The sequence below is a fragment of the Coregonus lavaretus genome (assembly GCF_964263955.1).
Source record: "Coregonus lavaretus genome assembly, chromosome: 8".
Taxonomy (NCBI): Eukaryota; Metazoa; Chordata; class Actinopteri; order Salmoniformes; family Salmonidae; genus Coregonus; species Coregonus lavaretus.
In genome coordinates, this window is record NC_139995.1 from 14,385,119 (window position 1) to 14,408,491 (window position 23,373).

At 43.6% G+C, this 23,373-nt stretch overlaps 1 protein-coding gene across 3 annotated transcripts in view; it reads left to right on the forward strand.

Annotated features, from left to right (window-relative positions):
* The window catches only part of LOC311134372 (band 4.1-like protein 1), a 108,583-nt gene that overhangs the window by 39,722 nt on the left and 45,488 nt on the right, over positions 1-23,373 (forward strand). For all 3 annotated transcript variants that reach the window (XR_014613685.1, XM_084168029.1, XM_084168028.1), the window contains exons 2-4: positions 16,890-17,026; positions 17,392-17,559; positions 22,536-22,640. Coding sequence is in view for 2 of the 3 variants with exons in the window: in XM_084168029.1 (XP_084024155.1) it covers positions 16,907-17,026; positions 17,392-17,559; positions 22,536-22,640 (393 nt within the window). In the remaining variant the exon portion in view is untranslated. The remainder of the gene's footprint in view (positions 1-16,889; positions 17,027-17,391; positions 17,560-22,535; positions 22,641-23,373) is intronic.

The window sequence follows — 23,373 nt, forward strand, 5'->3', positions numbered from 1 at the left end:
CTCCACTAAAATGGGTAGTTCAATGGAGGTGGCGGATGTCATTAGTCAGGAAGACCTGGGGAAGTCTGACTCATGAACTGGAATGGAAAGGAATGGTTCCTTTTGTTTGAGTGTTGCAGTAGGTGGTCTGATATTGTTATCTAAGATGATATGTCAGCTTGATAGACAGGCAGCCTAACTGCCAAATGTCATTCCTGTTTGTCTTGTAGAGTGGTTGGTAAAGTGGCTTCAGCTCATTTAATTACAATGTTATCTAGACATGTACAGTACCAGTCAAAAGTTTGGACACACCTACTCATTCAAGGGTTTTTCTGATTTTTTTTACTATTTTCTACATTGTAGAATAATAGTGAAGACATCAACAACAACAAAATGCCAAGAGTGTACAAAGCTGTCATCAAGCAAAGGGTGGCTATTTGAAGAACCTCAAATATAAAATATATTTTGATTTGTTTAGCACTTTTTTTGGTTACTACAGTGGGGAGAACAAGTATTTGATACACTGCCAATTTTGCAGGTTTTCCTACTTACAAAGCATGTAGAGGTCTGTAATTTTTATCATAGGTACACTTCAACTGTGAGAGACGGAATCTAAAAAAATCCAGAAAATCACATTGTATGATTTTTAAGTAATTAATTTGCATTTTATTGCATGACATAAGTATTTGATCACCTACCAACCGGTAAGAATTCCATCTCTCACAGACCTGTTAGTTTTTCTTTAAGAAGCCCTCCTGTTCTCCAATCATTACCTATATTAACTGCACCTGTTTGAACTCGTTACCTGTATAAAAGACACCTGTCCACACACTCAATCAAACAGACTCCAACCTCTCCACAATGGCCAAGACCAGAGAGGTGTGTAAGGACATCAGGGATAAAACTGTAGACCTGCACAAGGCTGGGATGGGCTACAGGACAATAAGCAAGCAGCTTGGTGAGAAGGCAACAACTTCTGGCGCAATTATTAGAAAATGGAAGAAGTTCAAGATGACGGTCAATCACCCTCGGTCTGGGGCTCCATGCAAGATCTCACCTCGTGGGGCATCCATGATCATGAGGAAGGTGAGGGATCAGCCCAGAACTACACGGCAGGACCTGGTCAATGACCTGAAGAGTGCTGGGACCACAGTCTCAAAGAAAACCATTAGTAACACACTACTGGATTAAAATCCTGCAGCGCACGCAAGGTCCCCCAGCTCAAGCCAGTGCATGTCCAGGCCCGTCTGAAGTTTGCCAATGACCATCTGGATGATCCAGAGGAGGAATGGGAGAAGGTCATGTGGTCCCCAAGAACACCATCCCAACCGTGATGCATGGCGGTGGAAACGTCATTCTTTGGGGATGATTTTCTGCAAAGGGGACAGGACGACTACACCATATTGAGGGGAGGATGGATGGGGCCATGTATCGCGAGACCCACGAGATGGGTCGTGGCTGGGTCTTCCAGCATGACAACGACCCGAAACACACAGCCAGGGCAACTAAGGAGTGGCTCCGTAAGAAGCATCTCAAGGTCCTGGAGTGGCCTAGCAAGTCTCCAGACCTGAACCCAATAGAACATCTTTGGAGGGAGCTGAAAGTCTGTATTGCCCAGCGACAGCCCCGAAACCTGAAGGATCTGGAGAAGGTCTGTATGGAGGAGTGGGCCAAAATCCCTGCTGCAGTGTGTACAAACCTGGTCAAGACCTACAGGAAACGTATGATCTCTGTAATTGCAAACAAAGGTTTCTGTACCAAATATTAAGTTCTGCTTTTCTGATGTATCAAATACTTATGTCATGCAATATAATGCAAATTAATTACTTAAAAATCATACAATGTGATTTTCTGGATTTTTTTTAGATTCCGTCTCTCGCAGTTGAAGTGTACCTATGATAAAAATGACAGACTTCTACATGCTTTGTAAGTAGGAAAACCTGCAAAATCGGCAGTGTATCAAATACTTGTTCTCCCCACTGTACATGATACAAGAAAAACCCTTGAATGAGTAGGTGTGTCCAAACTTTTGACTGGTAGTGTAAGTACTACACAAGAAGACTGGGAGGCACTTTAACTAACCATGTTGTCTAAACTGCTCCAACCTATATGTTGTTCTTTATCAGCACTTACGGACACAGGAAATTGGAGATTATAGTTGTAGTGCAGAGAATGGACTGTAGGGTTTTTGGGAAGTGCACCCGGACTGACAGGTTCTCATTAATGGTCCTCTGTAGCTCAGTTGGTAGAGCTAGGTGCTTGCCACCCATACATAAAAACGTCTGCTAAATGACATTGTGCTCTTAAGAATGTGACAATAATTTTGGTTATGAGTGCAACTCAGTTGTGTCCTACTCATAATGACAACCAGTTTCTGGTTGTGATGACGTCATTTCAACCAGTTTTGTCCCTAGGCTGTTACTACATTTTTGTTAAAATGATATTGTGAGCTAGACAAAACATATATTGAATGAGGTGAGGAAAAACCTGATTCCTTGCCAAGAAATTGTTATGGTGTTGAAGTGGAAGAGAACAGAGAGGGGACTCATTTAATCAATGTATGACCATATTTTTGAAAAATTAAAATGTCAGCACTTGTATTCATTGTTCTCAAGGCTGATTTAAAGTAGCACTTTAAAGCAGAACTTTAAAGGAACAGTCTCTACAAATATCCATATATGGACTAGATTGAGTTAATGATAATCATCTCTTAATAGCCTGGATTTGAATAAAGATAATACATTTTTTGGGAATAAAGATAACTTACTGTGTACAAAATTATTAAAGGTTTAAATTAGACTAGCAGGGCACGGAAGACAGAAAGCACACGGGCCACAACATTAAAGATGCCAACACATTGTGCTTGTTATTGCATGTCTTTACTAGGATTACACCTATAATCTCTTACTGTTCCATACAGTACTGCCGTGTGTAGAGATAATAGCAAGCCCTCTCTTGTCCTCATGTGTTTATGCTCTGTTCTCCTCCTAGCCCTCAGGCCTCATGGTGCCTGTTCATTGGTTCATGTGCTCACACACCCACTACACTTTTTCTCACCTCACGGGGTCTAACAAACCTGTCACAATATGCCAGTAAAGAGGACCGCATGTACGTAGCACAAACTTAGACACCTAACCCACCTGCCAACAGTACAATACTGTATGCCAGTAAAATGAACTGTATGTAATACTTATAATGCTCTGACATTGTAATGAATACTCAGGGAGAAGAAGGTGTAGATTCCCGCGCAGAGCGCGGCATATGTTTATTGTGCCTTCGCAGAAGGCAGGAATCATGGTCACAGGCAGGCAATGGTCATACACAGGTAGGCAAACAGGCAGGTGAATCAAAACTAGGACTGAAGTGTAAATAGCTCGGGTAGCCATGATTAGCTGTTCAGGAGTCTTATGGCTTGGGGGTAGAAGCTGTTGAGAAGTCTTTTGGACCTAGACTTGGCACTCCGGTACCGCTTGCCATGCGGTAGCAGAGAGAACAGTCTATGACTAGGCTGGCTGGAGTCTTTGACAATTTTGAGGGCCTTCCTCTGACACCGCCTGGTATAGAGGCCCTGGATGGCAGGAAGCTTGGCCTCAGTGATGTACTGGGCCGTACGCACTACCGTCTGTAGTGCCTTGCGGTCGGAGGCCGAGCAGTTGCCATACCAGGCGGTGAGGCAACCAGTCAGGATGCTCTCGATGGTGCAGCTGTATAATTTTTTGAGGATCTGAGGACCCATGCCAAATCTTTTCAGTCTCCTGAGGGGTAATAGGCTTTGTCGTGCCCTCTTCACGACTGTCTTGGTGTGTTTGGACCATGATAGTTCGTTGGTGATGTGGACACCAAGGAACTTGAAGCTCTCAACCTGTTACACTACAGCCCCGTCGATGAGAATGGGGGCGTGCTCAGTCCTCTTTTTTTTCCTGTAATCCACAATCATCTCCTTTGTCTTGGTCACGTTGAGGGAGAAGTTGTTATCCTGGCACCACACGGCCAGGTCTCTGACCTCCTCCCTATAGGCTGTCTCATCGTTGTCGGTGATCAGGCCTACCACTGTTGTGTCGTCGGCAAACTTAATGATGGTGTTGGAATCGTGCCTGGCCATGCAGTCATGGGTGAACAGGGAGTACAGGAGGGGACTGAGCACGCACCCCTGAGGGGCCCCCATGTTGAGGATCAGTGTGACAGATGTGTTGTTACCTACCCTTACCACCTGGGGGCGGCCCGTCAGGAAGTCCAGGATCCAGTTGCAGAGGGAGGTGTTTAGTCCCAGGATCCTTAGCTTAGTGATGAGCTTTGAGGGCACTATGGTGTTGAATGCTGAGCTGTAGTCAATGAATAGCATTCTCACATAGGTGTTCCTCTTGTCCAGGTGGAAAAGGGCAGTGTGGAGTGCAATAGAGATTGCATCATCTGTGGATCTGTTGGGGCGGTATGCAAATTGGAGTGGGTCTAGGGTTTCTGGGTTAATGGTGTTGATGTGAGCCATGACCAGCCTTTCAAAGCACTTCATGGCTACAGACGTCAGTGCTACGGGTCGGTAGTCATTTAGGCAGGTTATCTTAGTGTCCTTGGGCACAGGGACTATGGTGGTCTGCTTGAAACATGTTGGTATTACAGACTCAGTCAGGGACATGTTGAAAATGTCAGTGAAGACACTTGCCAGTTGGTCAGCACATGCTCGGAGTACACGTCCTGGTAATCCGTCTGGCCCTGCAGCCTTGTGAATGTTGACCAGCTTAAAAGTCTTACTCACATTGGCAACGGAGAGCGTGATCACATAGTCATCCGGAACAGCTGGTGCTCTCATGCATGCTTCAGTGTTGCTTGCCTTGAAGCGAGCATAGAAGTGGTTTAGCTCATCTGGAAGTCTTGTGTCACTGGGCAGCTCGCGGCTGTGCTTCCCTTTGTAGTCTGTAATAGTTTTCAAGCCCTGCCACATCCGATGAGCGTCAGAGCCGGTGTAGTACGATTCAATCTTAGTCCTGTACTGACTCTTTGCCTGTTTGATGGTTCATCTGAGGGCATATCGGGATTTCTTATAAGCGTGAGTAACTAACGCAGATGAAATCAATGAACAAAAATGAAAGACAGGGCTACGTTCAAGAACACAAAGAATTAGGGCTACGTTCAAGAACACAAGGTGAACTAAGAAAATTAATACAGAACCTTACAGACATACAAATGAGAAACGAGGAGGGAAAGACAGAGGACTAAACCTGTAGCAAAAAGGAGAGGAATAAATCTCCAAACCATTGTTTTTCATCACCCCTGCTGCTTAATGGAGACAGATACTGTACATCATAGTCCATATATACTGAATGAAAATATAAACGCAACATGCAACAATTTCAAAGATTTTACTGAGTTACAGTTCATATAAGGATATTAGTCAATAGAAATACATTAATCAGGCCCTAATCTATGGACTGGGAATACAGATAAGCATATGTTGGTGACAGATACACTACATATACAAAAGTATGTGGACCCCTTTCAAATTAGTGGATTTGGCTTTTTCAGCCACACCCGTTGCTGACAGGTGTATAAAATCGAATACACAGCCATGCAATCTCCATAGACAAACATTGTCATTAGAATGGCCTTACTGAAGAGCTCAGTGACTTTCAACATGGCGCCATCATATGATGCCACCTTTCCAACAAGTCAGTTTGTCAAATTTCTGCCCTGCTAGAGCTTCCCCGGTCAACTGTAAGTGCTGTTATTGTGAAATGGCAACGTCTAGGAGCAACAACGGTTCAGCCGCAAAGTGTTAGGCCACACAAGCTCACAGAACGGGACTGGCGAGTACTGAAGCGCGTAGCAAGTAAAAAATAATCTGTCCTCGGTTGCAACACTCACTACCGAGTTCCAAACTACCTCTGGAAGCAACGTCAGTGCAATAACTGTTCGTCGGGAGCTTCAAGAAATGGGTTTCCATGGCCGAGCAGCTGCACACAAGCTTAAGATCACCATCCACAAATGCCAAGCGTCTGCTGGAGTGGTGTAAAGCTCTTCGCCATTGGACTCTGGAGCAGTGGAAACACGCTCGCTGGAGTGATGAATCACGCTTCACTATCTGGCAGACCAACAGACTAATGTGGGTTTGGCGGATGCCAGGAGAACGCTACCTGCCCGAATGCATAGTGCCAACTGTAAAGTTTGGTGGAGGAGGAATAATGGTCTGGGGCTGTTTTTCATGGTTCGGGCTAGGCCCCTTAGTTCCAGTGAAGGGAAACAACGCTATAGCATAAAATGACATTCTAGGCGATTCTGTGCTTCCAACTTTGTGACAACAGTTTGGGGAAGGTCCTTTACTGTTTCAGCATGACAATGCCCCCGTGCACAAAGCAAGGTCCATACAGAAATGGTTTGTCGAGATCGGTGTGGAAGAACTTGACTGGCCTGCACAGAGCCCTGACCTCAACCCCATCAAACACCTTTGGGATGAATTGGAACTCCGACTGCGAGCCAGGCCTAATCGCCCAACATCAGTGCCCGACCTCACTAATGCGCTTGTGGCTGAATGGAAGCAAGTCCCTGCAGCAATGTTCCAACATCTAGTGGAAAGCCTTCCCAGAAGAGTGGAGGCTGTTATAGCAGCAAAGGGGGGACCAACTCCACACTAATGCCCATGATTTTGGAATGAGATGTTCGACGAGCAGGTGTTGGATTGACTCTTCCCTGCTATCTGTCTTCTGTCCCCGGTGAGTCCAGGTGTTTCTGGCAGGTAGGAATGTATTGTTATGAACAGCTCTGTAGAAGTAGTAGTACTCACTGTAGTTCTCCCTCCGTAGTGAGGAGGAGCTGAGGCCACATCGCCCGCGGCCAGGCCCCTGTTAGCAGCCATCAGCAGGAGCTCAGAGAAGTAGCAGGAAGTGTGTACTGATGACAGAGGGTCACAGAGGGTTTTGTCTAGAAGGGATACAGCTTTTGTCAAAATTGACTTTTCATGGCAGGTTAAGAGAACTTACACAGCAGGTTAGGAAAATTTACGTAAAGGGTTAGGAGAATTAGGTTAAGGTTAGGGAAATGGTTAGGGCTAGCTAAAATGTAATTATTTTGATGTCATTTTGACAAAATCTGTATCTCATCTAGACATGACCGTCACAGTGGTGTAAGAGTTGGGAATGTGCTCAGGGGCAGGGGAACAGGGAACTCATAACACATGATGGCGCCTTGTATGTATCGCAGACATCCAGCGCTTGGCATTTCGGAAAAGTGCTTATGACAGTGTTTGAATGCATCCCATTAGTGTTGAAATGGGTCTGTCAGAATACAGTAGTGTAGTGTGTGTGTGTGTGTGTGTGTCTGTGTGTGTGTGTGTGTGTGTGTGTAGATCAGGGTGATGCTAGTAACTTTACATGTGTCCACAGACATACTTTACACTTTGTGAGTAACACTGAGTTAACTCTTTACACCGAAATACTATACAGTACACAGACGTCATGCGTGAGAGAGTTAGAGTAGGAGGAGAGGAAATGAAAGATAGCACTAGCTGAGGCCCTGAGGCTATACAACTTTTTCAAAGAATCACTATGAATGTGGTTATACCTCTAAATGAAGTCATGGTACTGTGTGTGTGTGTGGTTGAATATGAGCTGGCATCAGGTGATGTGATGGGTTGCCAGGCCAGGCAGAGCTCTAGTCTGGCTGTGTGTGTGAGAGTACGTACTCTGACCCTGAGAGGACCTGACACCTGGCATGGTCTCTCTCTGTCCTGTACCATCACATCACACCCACACATTAGGCACTCAGGTCAAATGTAGTACAGTAGATGGAGAATAGCGTGTCATTCTTTGAGATATACCTCCAGTCTCTCCTAAGCAGTGAGACTTTGTCTTCTGCTTTGCCTCTGTGATACAATTACACTGTATAATGGCTCCCCATGTCTCTCTTCTCTCGCCTCTTCTCAACATGCCGATATAGATTTTAAAGATCGAAGTACCTCACTTGATTGTAATGACCTGACATTCAAATAGCAGAGTAGGCAAGCTAGCTATCAACCAAAGTTCTTGCGTGTGCTAATGAGAGAATTAAGGTGGCAGTAGTTCACGTGGGAGAGATTACCATTCATTCCTTCATTCCTAAACCACACAGAATTGAGGAGGAAATCACTCTGCATGTAGTCCTCCTCTACACCATGCAGTTACAGCATGCAGTTACACCATGGAAATGGACAACAGGGATTATTCACTGACTACCACTGAGCAGAATGGATTTGCAATGAGATTTGAGGGGAGGATTAGCCTGCACTGATATTGTAAAAGCCCTCCCACTGTAGATGAATGTGTCTTGGCAGGTTCTCACTTGGTCAAGACAGAGATGAAAGTGTGAAGCAGGTTATCAGTGCCAGTGAATGACTCCCACTGGTCAGCCCTCAGAGGAAGGGATATACTGTGTGTTGCTGGGCTCAGATCCTGGTGTCAGCCTGGTGTCTAGACAAAGCAGATTGTTGGTCCCCCTGGTTATGGAGCTGTGTGGTCCTGACTGCAGCACAGAGCAGAATAACACTAATGCTTGGCATTCCTTTCTGTCATCATCCATCTTTCCCCTGCCTATCGTTTAAGTCAACCTTCTCTTATTTTCATCCTTCCTCTTGATCCCTCCATCCTCCTCCCTGCCTCTTCCGCTGGCCTCCCATCATTCTTTCTTCCTCCATCTCTTCGTTCTCTTCAACAGATAGCGCTGTCACATATGCTGCTCGGTAGGAGAAAAAAATGTCTGAACTGTTACTATGGCAACTGAGTCTCTGAACTAAGCCAGTCCTCACACATATGCTCTCTCTCTTCTCTCTCTCCATTCTTCTCTCACTTAGATTAAAGCTGCCTCTGTGATTATGAGAGAGAGAGAGACAATACACAATTAAGACAGTATGCTGCATTTCTTAAATACGCTACGGGGTGATGATATAAGAATGTGCTTCTCTTCATAATGAATAATTACAAGAAACTGTACATCAAACAATTCAATTGCTGGTGAGAAACAAATATAGCCTACAATTCAAGGTTTCCCAAATTTGGTCCTCTGGACCCCAAAGGGAGCGCGTTTTGGTTTTTGCCCTAGCACTACACAGCTGATTCAAATAATCAACTAATCATCAAGCTTTGATCATTTGAATCAGCTGTGTAGTGTTAGGGCAAAAACCAAAACGAGCACCCCATGGTGTCCAGAGGACCAAGTTTGGGAAACGCTGGCCTACATACAGTATGGTATAGGAACACACGTCAGTCTGCTGCTTTTGGGGGCAGATGAACAGGCGTTCTCCTCTGCAGAGGTCCTGGTGCTGCATATGTCCAGGCCAGGGACATACAGGGCTGTTATGACCCTGTATGTCCCTGGCCTGGGGTGGAACAGGAAATGAATGTGCACCAATGTGTTCCGAGGGCTCCTCCACTTCCATCTGTTACATCAGCCTGTGTTAATTTGGTAATTAATCTGAATCCATAAAAGATCTCCGGATAGGAGACCCAATTAGACCTGAGGAATGAGGTGGTTCTGGATGACAATGTGTTGGGTATGTGTGTGTGTTACAAAAAAATAATTTAGCATAATTCTTACAAAAGTGAAGCTGCTCCGAATACCCCCCACCCCTGTTTGTTCTCTGAGCCCTCCTCATCCCTGCCACATACCCACCCATCTCCACCTTGGCTTAGCCTATCCTAACCTATTCACCTGATGTGAGTCATAAATAAAACAAATAACAATAACAACAACAAAAACAAGCTAACAAGACACACAGACACACAAGACAGATGTTCAACAGGTCCTGGTAGGGACAGGTAGACAGGACAGGACTGGACAGGTAGACAGGACATGACCAGACAGGTAGACAGGACATGACCAGACATGTAGACAGTACACCATTTAATAACAAATTCGACATTTGTCTTTGGCAACAACCATGTTACAGTATATTTGGTAAAAATATTGTTGTAGTGGGTGAATCTTATTTGGTTAAGTCAAACTGATTAGATACAGATAAATTCCCATTATGATGTGGTCTGTGAGAAGGTTAAGCCATTGACAAAGAGACAGTTGGTTGAGTAATATTATTTTCTTGGCGATAGTTAAAGCGATTTAAAATGGACTGATAATGTTTGGGTGGTAGGTCTGATGAGACAACTCCAAGAAGGCAGAGGGAGAGGGGAACGCTGTGACCCAAAAGGGTGGATAGTTTGTGTGTTATTTATTTCCAGAATTGTAGTGGACATTGGGTGGACAGAACCAGGTTGTGTGAAAGTAGTTGTCTGGAGTGTTGTGACTACAGTGTGAACAGATGTCGGTGTCAAATAATCCAATTTTGTGTTGAGTGATACAGTATGTGCTCTGTGAAGATTGTGCACTCTATAAATTGTGTTTTAGGGTTGTTAGTCATGGTGAAAATATTATTGGAGATTTGTTTCCAGAAATAAAAATTCGTAGTGATTGCAAGGTCATTTTCCCATTCTGTAACCGGTAGGGAGAGATTGGTATCTGTTTTTGATTGTAGTCTGTATAATTTGGAAAAATATTTATTTGAATTGGCTATGCCTGCCAGCTGTTCTAGCAGTGTTGGAGTTTGAAGGAAAGTGTGTGTGTGTGTGTGTGTGTATTCTCCATACTGTACCTCTTACCCAATCAGAGTAAAGCGATGCCATATTGAATTGCGTACCTCTTTAAATCATGCAGGGCCAATACCAGCTAGGTATTGATCTGGCCAAGATGCTGGGAGTGGTTGGTCACATTTTGGTGGATGGGAGTACACATGGAGTGGTTGGGTGCGTGTTATTGTATGTGGAATGGAAATAACAGTGGCTGTTTGAGCATCCAGGAAGATATTCCTGGAGATGGGAGCTAGGATGTCTTTGTTGTCAGGTGCATGTGAACAACTCCAAAGCTAATGTACACATGCTAACATCAATCAATCAAATGTATTTTATAAAGCCCTTTTTCAACAGCAGTAGTCACAAAGTGCTTATACAGATACCCAGCCTAAAACCCCAAAGAGCAAGCAATGCAAATGTAGAAGCACAGTGGCTAGGAAAAACTCTCTCTAGAAAGGCAGGATCCAAGGAAGAAATCTAGAGGGGAACCAGGCTCCGAGGGGTGGCCAGTCCTCTTCATGGTTCTCTTAACCCAACCACAGCTGCAGATGAATCCCTCATGTAATTTACCACATAGGGATGTTCAAAAGAGATGTCAGCATGTGTCTGAATTAGAGAAATTAATTAAATGTGCATGTGTTTGCCACATGGAGGCAAGACGGCGACCCATGTTGTTTGATTTGTGAGATTCCCCAGTAGCTCTGAGATTATGACACTTGACAGTGAGGCATAAATAGATAGATGATATTAAAGACACACATACTGTATGTATGGCTGTTTACATTGGAATGGTATCCCCAAAGGATGCTACTGCTGCACAATGGTGTGTGTGTGTGTGCTGCTGTGAAATATTTAATACAAATATTGCCCTATAAATCTATTTCTGAAGGCTAGCAGCATACCACCCTGCATCTCACTGCTGGCTTGCCGATGAAGTTAAGCAGGGTTGGTCCTGGATGGGAGACCAGATGCTGCTGGTAGTGGTGTTGGAGGGCCAGTAGGAGGCACTCTTTCCTCTGGTCTAAAAAAATGCCCCAGGGCAGTGATAGGGGACATTGCCCTGTGTAGGATGCCGTCTTTACGATGGAATGTTAAACGGTGTCCTGACTCTCTGTGGTCACTAACGATCCCATGGCACTTATCGTAAAAGTAGGGGTGTTAACCACAGTGTCCTGGCTAAATTCTCAATCTGGCCCTCATACCATCATGGCCACCTAATCATCCCCAGCTTCCAATTGGCTCATTGATCTCCCCTGTAACTATTCTCCAGGTCGTTGCTGTAAATGAGAATGTGTTCTCAACTTACCTGGTAAAAAAATAAGGGTTAAATATAAATAAAATCATTTGTATGGCTGGTTGTATTAATAACTCTATGAGACACTTTATTTAGGAGGGAGCTGAGTGTGTGAGTGAGAGAGTTTCTTTGCAGTAATTACTGTGATTCAGCCACAGAGGGAAAATGTATTTAGCAGCGTGGCACAGAGACTCAGCTGGATCAGACAGCCAGGGAGAATTAGCCCCTGGAGCAGAGCAAAGCAGACACACACCACTCACAGTCACACACACTGCCCTTTTGTCCCACAGGAGGGGAATTAATGCCTGTCGATTCCATGTGATTGTAAATAATGAGACAGCGGAGGTTGAGATGGCACAGAGGAGGACGGACGGTCACAGGGGTCTCTTCATGCTGCTTTAAGCACGCTGCTGCATGGACAGAATGTCACAACCTTAAACCTTCAGCCTCTTTCTGTCCCTCTGATCCTGAGAGAAGTGGTCATGTTTCTGTCTCTGTCCCTGGTGATGCTGACGGCTGCCCACCGGCCCAGTCTACCTTACCCACGGTGCATTATGGTGATGTGATTTGTGCCGTGAGGGCAGCAGGACCGCAGGGGTCAGATGGAGATTGGATTAGATACAATCTCCACTGAGGTAGTGTGACACTGAATACAACTGGCATCAGACTGGCTCACAGTAGCCCCAGCAGGGTTGGCTCCATTGGGGATACTGCCATCTCGGATGGGCCATGTTTTTCTTGATAGAGTGTCAGAGGAGAATGCGTCCCTGTGTCCGATGCCTGTCTAAAAGTGTATACCTTGACAGAGCGTAATTATAGGGAAAGACGATTAGGTATAATGGGCTATGGCATCCACCTCCTCACCTTCCTGCATTCATTTAAACAGCCAAATATTGGTGGCCCCTCCCTTCCACCACAACATAGACCATCCCTCTGGCATCCTGAATAATACATGTATTACTGTATGACTATAGATATAAATTCTATGTAAAGCGAAGCCAGTTCAGAAAGGGAACCCGAGTGCCCGCCTTTGCTGACGCATCAGCTAAGATTGCACCAATTAGATGCTAGTAACAATCACCCCTACCTTATTTGGCGATCCATTTAAGCTGACCGGTTCTGCTCACACATCTTGCTACCGCTTGCTGCTACTGCTAGTATGCATTTGCTTATTTTGCTCCCACCACCACCCCAGCCTCCACCTGTTAGGTTTTGTTTTCCTGCTGGGGGATTGGTATATTTTACCACACACTACTTTTAGGTAATTGTATATATTGACGCTTTGCTTGGGCAGTGAGCTACCCTGAAGGAGCAGAGCCTATATCGCCAAGATATTATTTAATAAATGGTTAAACATATTTCTAGTTGGTGTTTCCTTTCTGAAGTGTAGTTTTATGTGACTTGCCTGTGTCACACAAAGCAATTTGGATGCAATTTCTGTTGCATGTGCAAGTTGCAATTGAGATTATCTCTAGCAACTGCGATATACAAAGCAATTCAAACACAATTGAAATTGCATGCAACATCCAACCCTGTCATACATCACATCATGGTTTCATTAATGATTTGTTTATCCAAACATTTGGTAATTGTAACAGCAGCGATGTAGACAAAATGCTGGCTGTACAATTTAGCTAAGCTAGCTAGCTAGTGCAGTTCATGTTGGAACATTATGTTGAAACTGGACAGAGAAAGGTCTGGGTTCACTTTTTAAATTACATTTATTGAGTGCCAGATGATTGGACATTGCATACAGTCGGTTGTTATATCAGTTATTAATGTTATAATTAGTATAACTTACTCAATATGATTAGGTAATGACACAGGCAGTCATGAGTCATGACCGCAGTCAAATTCCTTGTGACCGCTGTGTCACGGTAATCTCTTCTAATGCACTCTGCACATTTGTTGGTAGTATACAACTCGCTAACAACCGTTAGGTCGCTAATGCCTTGGTACTCAGCACTCTATTGTCCCTATAACCACTCTGACATCAATGCAAATGCAATAGAAAATCATATCAAACACTTATCATCAAAACAGTATCATCCTTTTAAAACTCACCTCACTGTGATGATAATTTTGAAGAAAGAAGATGAACAACAGGTTGAAAATGAGTGGAAAACATGGTTGTTGGATGTTGTTTCAAAGCCAATCACAATGAAATGAAATGAAAAGCGCTTTCTAAGGTGATGATTAATTCAAAACACCCATACACACATTAGAGCTTATGCATATGCATAGGCCTATATATGAGCCAAAGTCCGAAAAAAATGCGGAATTAAAATAATGATTGTGTCTTTAAACAATAGGCTACATTTAAGTGATAATACTTGAGAAGCTGATGTTTGGAAGATATATTGGCACAATATATCCTCCAAACACCGGCTTCGAGGGCATTATCACTTTCATACAACGGGTTACCAACGTTCTTATCCCTTGTTTGCTAGCTAGCCAACAATGGCTAACATACAGTCATGTCAAAAAGCAGCCAGAATAACAGCAAAGTAGCTTCATTTGCATTTGTTTAAGCTGTTTTCTAGTGACATTTATTTGGATACATCCTTAACAATGAATTAATTATGCACGATTTCACCTGGCATAGAAAATGTCCTCTCTCGTTAGGACACTGTTGTTCAGAGGAGCTTACAACACAACTAACACAGTCACATCAAACTGAAGCTGGAAAGACAGCAAACTAGCTGCACTTCGTTTAGTTTTACCTGTTTTCTATTGATAGTTCTTTGTATATATCCATAAAAATGATGCTGATTCATGATTTCGACTGGCTGAGAAAAGCTGCCTGCCTGTCTGTCTCGTCCCGACTCCCGACACGTTCATTACTATGGGACAACTGGAGATCGAATTTGAATATTTATTTGTTGCAAACATCGGAGAGACAGACAGCAAGGTTTATACAAATATCCACTGTTGAAAACTAAATGTTAGTCTAAAAGAAATGTGAGATAATGTCTAGATACTTTTTATAGTGGAGATCAAGTTTATAAATGGCCTGGCTGGGCTGATGAGACAGTGGATAGCTCAGTCAGATGGAACAGTGTAATTAGGAATTTTAACGTCATAGATTTAGCCAGTGGTAACTTGTGGAATAGACACCGGCTGGAATGCGCTTTTAACCAATCAGCATTCAGGATTAGACCCACCCGTTGTATTAACCCTAATAGCCTACCGCATATTAAGCATGGCAGAAAACCATTAAACGATGCTGTTGGTTCATTGATTGTGCAGGGCAGCTTACAGAGTTAGCCAACAATTTGTATTTGATTTTGAATAGCCTGGTAATAGGGCATTTTTTATATTTTCATAATTAATAGGCTGACACATTACCTTTTTAGCTACAGAATATCTCACCACCATGCGTTTCCATCTCCTGTTCTCTCTCCTTCATTCCTTTTTCAAGCGAGCAGAGAGAGGGGTTCTCAACAGTTTAATAAAATATGTTTCGTTGTGAAAACATGTTGCTATCGATGTTCCCAAACAGATTTAACTTGGTTTGGCTGCAGGAACAGGGTTGGAGAGCCCATGGTATACAGAGTTTGGGTGGAATATCACCTGTCGCGCAGGGAGAGGCTGCATGCTCCTCAAACAGTGGTTGATGCATGGAGTGAAAAATAAGTGTTCTTATAAACACAGATATTTCCATATGCAATCCCTTGTGAAAGCAGAGTTTTGATGGTTGCCACTAAAAAGAGGGTGTTCCCAGCTGCTACTACATTTATTTCTCAGCTGCTAATATTTATCACAGCTCGGCATGATTGAAAAACGAATGGGAAATCAGCCTCCATTCGCTATTTGAGTGCATAAGGATTACATTTATTTTTTCCCCTACCCCTGTTCCTGCCCATTTCATAATGGGTCATTCTAAATTGAAACAAATGTTACATATTAGTAAAGACAAGATTCAATTGAGTCAATAGTCTGATGGGTGAAAATATGATCATTTGATGAGTGAACAGCGTGTGGGGCCTGAGGCAAGGAACAGAGCGCAAGCTTTTTGTGTGACTTTTTCACATCATCAATAGCCTGGAGTCACATCATGCAGCCCATAAATGTTTTGATTTCTAAGACATTCTACGGTTTGTATCATTCACAAATTATCACTTTTACACTCAACATAGCAACTTCATATGCACACTCGCTCCGGAATGGGAAAAATATCCTTTCTATTTGATTCAGCTAACTTCAACTGTATTCTTCTTACTATGAAATAATATAATGACAAATATTTATTGTGATGGTGTATATTAAATTGATTTATTTGACTTTTTGAAATGTAGATGTTCCAAAGGTGCGCATCAGGGGCTTTAATGCGTGGAGGCCTAGAGATGCTAAATGTGTTTATGTTAATTAACGGTCAATTACCATGAGACCGGCAGTCATTTGTATTTCAAGCTGACAAAATGTCATGACGCCACAGCCCTAGTAATGACCACTACCATTACTCTTTAGTGAGGATTTCTCACAGTTTAATTCTACATGCTCACAATCAACTCTATTGAAATTGCCAGAGGCTCCCAGAGCTAATAATATTCAGTCCACAATCTTGCATGCGGCTATATTAATTACAGGACTTTCTCTGTGATTGTATCATCTCAACTGCTGAAGCGCTGCTTGCCTAAATAGAAGATGATTACCTGAATGAGAGATTTCTTAAATAAAGTGAATGTCATTGATGACAAGGTGGTTTTTAGCAGCCAGTCACCACAGGAAGCAGAACGTTGGTGGGGTTCTGCAGCACTGTTTCTCTGTGACAGCCTCTGTGTTTGCTGTATATGGCTCTGGAGGCAAGGGAATAACGGCTACCACCAAAGAGCTGAATCACATTAACCTATGGCATTTTGAAATGTCATTTTGTTATGTCATGCCTTGCCATCGCTGCTGCCTGAGAAATACCCAGTTGGTACTGGCACCATCTTGCATACTGTTTGGCAAACTCTCTTTTTGTATCATGCAGGCCGCTTTGCTTAAGTTTTGTTACAACTAAGAATTAAACTATAATTTATTTATTTTAGGTTAAGGAGAGGTTGCTATGCCAACAGAGCCTGGTTCTGAGTCAGAGGTGAAGAACGCAGCAGAAGTGTCCTCCCAGCAGAAGGGGGAAGCAGCAGGCATGCAGGACTCTGCTTCAGACGGCAAGATGGCCAAACAGGTACGTAGGAGAGCACAGGAAGTTCAATGTGCACCATAATTAGGGCCTTGTGTTTTTACTGGTGAGATCACATGTTATCAGAGTGGTCCTCTGTAGCTCAGCTGGTAGAGCACGGCGCTTGTAACTCCAAGGTAGTGGGTTCGATCCCCGGGACCACCCATACACAAAAAAATAAAAATAATAATGTATGCACGCATGACTGTACGTCGCTTTGGATAAAAGCGTCTGCTAAATGGCATATTATTATTATTATCTCGTCCTACATCAACAGACATTTACACACATTCAGTGATGTCATAATTATAATGGACATCATTAATTTACTGTAAATTTCACCTGTGACTATGTAACGTCCCTATGTAAAGGACCAGGACTCCAAACTGATCGACGACCACAGGGAAACAGATGACGTGTCAGAGAAGATCACCCCATGCAAGACCCCCAAGTCCCCCCAGAAGACTTCCAAACGGCCAAAGACTGTTCCCTTCAAGGTCACCCTACTGGACACCTCTGGCTATGAGGCGGGGATTGAGGTAAGGAATCTCCCCCCAGAGCAGTGCCCTGTTTTACAATTGCAGGCCACATTTCCAAGTCCTGAGGGGGTTTGAATGAACCATTCAAAGTATTAATAACAGCAAGAAATATTGTTGTAATTGTATTATTTTTGTTTGTGTGGCTTTACCAGCAGATGCGACTAGTTTCTTTACTTTCGAACGTCATGTCTTTGTTGTTTTTATGTTATGGAGCTGCAGAGTGCAGATAAGGCCGGTATAAAGCAGATGACAGAGAGGGTGTCATGCTGGGAGCTCTCCATGGGGCAAGGCCAATGCAAGGTTACACATTCTCTGCCACAGAGACACATTCAATCATTAGGATGAGTGACACAGAGAAAATAGTGAAGGAAAAGCAGGCTCACTCGCTTACAATGGCTGTTATTACAGCTCCATCCCCAAACAAGACACGTCTTCATACTGGTAGAGAATGCTCAGTGTATTCAGGCTGAAAATGGGGCAAGAGAAGCACCCTTTGTTGAAGGAGTGATGTGTGAACTCATAGAGATGTTGAAACTTTCTGATGGTAGCTGGTCCAGAGCAATGCATATGGCTCTATTTTCCTTCCCTGCAAACGTATTCTGCACAATATGGTCGTTAGAGTGGGAGTCCTGACCCATTACATGAAAGTACACTTCAATTCTGAGTGCTTTTCACACCATGTTTCAGGGGCTGTTTTGTGATACATAACGTAAGTGTCTGCCTGCCTGTATGTCTGTCTGTCCCTCTATGTATGGGATGGCAGATGTAATCAGTCAGTCTCCTCTCCCTGGCTAATCTGTGCTAGCCTAGCTTTTAGCAATGCGGGTGTATTTACATACACTAGCGTTGCTTTCAATTGTATTTGATTGCACAAAAACAGTCTGGGAGAAGCCAGAAGTTAAAGACAATTCCATTTCAGCTTACTGTGCCGGTGGGCAGGACGGTTGGTCATTTCATGTGTGTGTTTGTGTGTGTCTCTGATGCAGTGGCGGCTCCTGAAAAAATTCTCAGGGGGGGCAATTTTTCTGATGATTTAGGTGACCTACACACATTTTAAAAAAGATATGTCCAGCAACAACATGAAGACAGGGGCAGCATATAAGTCAATACTGATATACACATTACTTGCTTCAAAAAGGCCTCATGGTTGAATTGGAAATATGTGCACCTGAGCATAATTCACAACAAGCAAGCAGGAGCTTTTGATAGAGGCTACTGAAAACATTGATGCAAGTTATTGGTAATAAGACATTTTTATAGACTTCCATATTCTGCCCTCTTGTATAGATTTGTGAAAATGAACAGTGATAGACATTTTGCCTGAAAACAGAATTTGAAAATAATTTCTAGAAAAGGTAAACACAGCTATCTGTATGGCTTTGTAAAAATGAACAACCATATTCTGGCCAATTGTATAGATTTGTAAATATGATGATGTCTCCTTTCATGCATACATTTTCAAATAAAGCTCTGCTTTGAGAAAGATCAAATGATATTGTTTAATCTTACCTTATGGCCTGCACACTGCTTGTGAAGCTGTCGAGGGCACGTTTGATGAAGACAGCATCGATGTCCTTCTTCTGTAGCTTCTGGTACAGAATGTCGACGTGGGGCATGATTTTGTGAAAAAGCCCCAGGAAAAAAATAAAATCTTCTTGCTATCTATGTACCTCAGCACAAGCACCAGCTGTGTCTGTGTAGAAACGTCCGTGGTCTCGTCAGCTTGGATAGCTACGAAGTTCGCCGACTTCACCTCCTCCACAATATGTTCCCTCATGACTGCTAGCATACACTCCAGTAGCTCGTTTTGAATGGTCTTTGATGTGCCCTTGAAAACTTTAGCATTTTTAAGATGGTCATCAAACACCTCATCTAATTGTGCCACAAAGTTGACAAGTCCAAGAAAAATAGCAGGGTTGGTGGAGCCCTCAGTTTCATCTTTGCCTCGCAAAGCTAACTCAAACACTCCGCAAAACTTCACACACTGGATTAGCCGGCTGAGGATGTGGCGGTTCTTGCTAACCTCATCGTTGTGGCGGCGGACAGCTAGCCTGTATCCCTCATCCAGTTGAGTGGCAATGTTCACTCTCCCCAAAGCAGACAATCTCAAACAGCTATCCATGTGGGTCTTTGACAGCTCATGTTTCTTAATCTTTTCTGAAAGATGGTGCATGTCCGTTACACCAGTCGCTGTCCAAGCGGTGCTGTCTGCCGTGCCGCCTTCAGGGTGAAAGAGTAAGCAGGGGTAGCAGAAGACTGCATTAGCTACATCGCAGCCTGCTAGCCAGGTTTTTCGTTCGTACCAATTTTTGGAAAATCCTCGGGTGTAGGACTTTCCCCCTTTAGTAGAAACCTGTTGAATTATTAAATTTGGTCTGGGAGGTCCTAATTGTTTCGTTGCCAATTTATCTTGATTTGTTCGCCGACAAAAATGAACTTCTTTCAAAGAGACAATCGAGTTGCACTGAACGCTAGCCATCTTCACAGTAGTACGTGAATTGATTGACGCTGCTACCCGCTCTTTTCTTAGTTATGTTCATGGTTATGTTACGTATGACGAAAGCGCGTAAGTGCAAGCCCTCCCGGAACCCATAGAGATTGTATTGAAAGCTCTGATATTTGAAAAAAAAAAGATTTTACATGAGAGTCTGAGAGACTTCTGGGGTGATTTTCAACCTGACTGAAATCGCCCCAAAACGGGCGGGGCCATTTGAAGCACGACTTTAGCCTGATTGGACATTTAGTGGCAGATCAGACGTCTAGATTAGAACACTGAAAACTACTGTTGCCGTGATATAATTGATTAGAAAAAAAATCCCTTCCTTTTCCCGTTTGGCAGTGCGTCGCCCATATCGCCCTAATGAACACACCGCCCCTGCTCTGATGTAAGAATCTCAAAAGCATTGGCCTCGCTTTCACCAACCTTTCTCAAAAGAAAACATTGCAAAAATAGTCATACAAATACTCTCAAGCTACTCTCAAACCTTTTGTTGCTCTCAACACTGGAAATAAAACTCCACATTATGATTACCAAAGCCTTTATGCAATGAAGTGTATTTTGCTTCCCGTTGAACTTCCATTCATTGCTACAGAATGATGTACAAATCGACCCTCCATTTTACTCATCCTATTGACATAACAAGCTGCTGCAGTATAGTGTTTATCCAAACCCCTTACCTCACTCCCGGACTGCCTCCGACCCCCTTCCTGTGTTTAATTGGTGGGTTGGAATGTCAAGCCAGTCCTATCAAACCTCCTCCATGCTCCAGGAGTTAATAATAATAGTGTTAAGGAAAGGCAGGGACCACTTTGTGACAACTCTCACTGGAGGAGGTGCCCTATCCAAGGGTTAATTAGCCCATCTTGTCATGACTGCTTGGCTCTGGCTCCCCAGGGGCTGCAGGGGGAGAGGGGGCCGCACCCTCCCATACTTCCCTCACCCCTTCCTTCAGCTCACTAGTGCATACTCTACCAGGCCATGCATGAATGAGCTGCAATGTGTTATTGTGCAGAATGGTGCTATTTTTGGCGCCATATGTTTTTTAGAATACTCTGTGACTCTGACAATGATTTTGTTTCTACTCTTTGCCAATATTTAAGTGTGTTACTTTCTCCTGTGTTTCTTTTGAGGGAAAACGCTTGTGATTTGTTGTGAAAGTTCTCAGTGGAGTTGAAATAATTGCACTGTGAAAGGGAGTGTCCATGGAGAAACGCCTCAGTGCCTTAGTCACCGCATATTAAGATCCTAAACCAGAATGTATCTTTATAATAGCTCATCGTTATGCCATACTGTCCACTCCATACAGACCCTAAAACCACATCCATGTCTTCTCTCTACAATCTTGCTATGGGGACTGTGTTGAATGAGATGGTGAGAGTTCATAAGTGTCTCCAGAGTGTTATCCCACCATCTTTTCAACCATAATGAGCCAAAAGAGACACACTCCCAGGAAAAGTAGCTGCTGCCTTGGCAACAGCTAATGGGGATCCTAATAAAATACTAAATACTAAAACTCCTCCCATCTCTGGCCTTGAGATATTAAGGAACAAAAACGAGAGGGAGGGAGCACACATCTGCACCTGTTTCCCTGGCAACGGCTTGCTCTGTCTCCCTGTCACCGCGGAAACCAGGCTCCAGGGAAAGCGCTGAGCCGTACAGATGCTCGCTACCCGGAGAGCACCACGCACAGCTCACTAGCTACGTCCTCCAGGGAAAAGTGTGTGTGTGTGTGTGTGTGTGCAGCAGCACCCTCCACCCATAGTCTGGACTCTGGGATTGATAGGCTGGGGTACCATGTTACTCTGATGGAGTCGGAGTGATGTTTTTTACGTGTGAATGTCTTCTTGAATTTACACAATAGTTTCTTCCCCTCTATTTGTTCAAGTTACATCAAGGTACTGTATATCATCGCTAGAATGATTTGCTAAAGTGCCGTCCCATCAGTCGTATCTCTCCTTTGGACATCTGAGTAACTTGACAACTAACTTTGCACACTTCTTCTGTCTGTCCTTCACAGGAATGTGACAAGAAGATGAACCATTTGGTTTTGGATAGTGTTGAGTGGCATTAGATATTGCACTGTTTATTCGGACCGCTTATCATGCAGAAAGCAATCTTCCTACAATTCAGTGTTCATTTTCCCTGTCAAGTATTTGATCAATTCTGACTGTAACACAGCACTGAAGGACAGAGCTGTTCTAGCCTGTAGACAGCAACAGATAGGGAAGCCATCTTGACACCAGCTGTTATCTGGTTGGGGATGATGTTGGGGAGAGAGACACATTCTGTTGTGTTGATTGATACATGTGCAGTTACATGACACTCTAATACACTTCCAAGAATACAAAACCATGCAGTGCCATAATGCTTTAATCAGTGAGGCCAGGTCACATGGTCAGAAATCTCCTGATCCTTGATTGACCGTTGATTTGAATGACACTTTATTTGTGACACGTGTGTCTGTGTGTTTCTGCAGAAGCACTGCAAAGGACAGGCCCTGCTGGACAAGGTGTGTGAGCACCTCAACCTCCTGGAGAAGGACTACTTTGGCCTGACATTCATCGAGGCAGACAGCCAAAAGGTCAGTGCCTTGTCATGTAGCCTCTGTGACCACTAATTTACCCCCCACCCCCCTCTCCCCCTCTCTCCCCTTCCCCCTTTTTCTACTCATTAAATACTGTCTTCAGAACAATCACCATTCCTCTCACCATAACAACAGAAGACACAGCAGGCTCTGGCAGTAGTGAGTCACTCTATTAGGAATTGGAAATGAAAATGTGCATGCTCAGTCAGATTCAGATCAACAAGCAATTTATAAAATTGAAGATAACATGGTACCCTAAATGCCTTAGAACACATTTGAACACTTCATCATAGCCTACATTAGAAAGGCTGATTAGTGCTCCACTCATGTCTGTTCTGTTGACCCTCCAAACGGCACTAGGAAGGGTAATTGGAGTGGAATGGGTGTAATTATGGTTATTAAGCAACTGGTTAAGATTTAGCTCTGAGACCAAATTGAATGGTCATGACAGTCAGCCTGTATTAACTGGTATTAAGGTTGTTTTGAGGATGTGTGTGTTTTGGGTGTATCCTGCCTCTGTACACCTCACCTTCAGGGCAGGTATGTAATGGCCCATTGCGGTGAGTGTGTAAAGATTTGGCATGTTGAAAGAGAACGGCCACTAAGGTGAGACAAACACACCTGTCACTAGTAACAGCTTGTATAGGTCTCAGTAGTTACAGAATTACATGTTGTGACCTGATTTGTCACAAGGGGTTGAGATTTTGGAGCCAGTTCTGTCTGGAGAAGA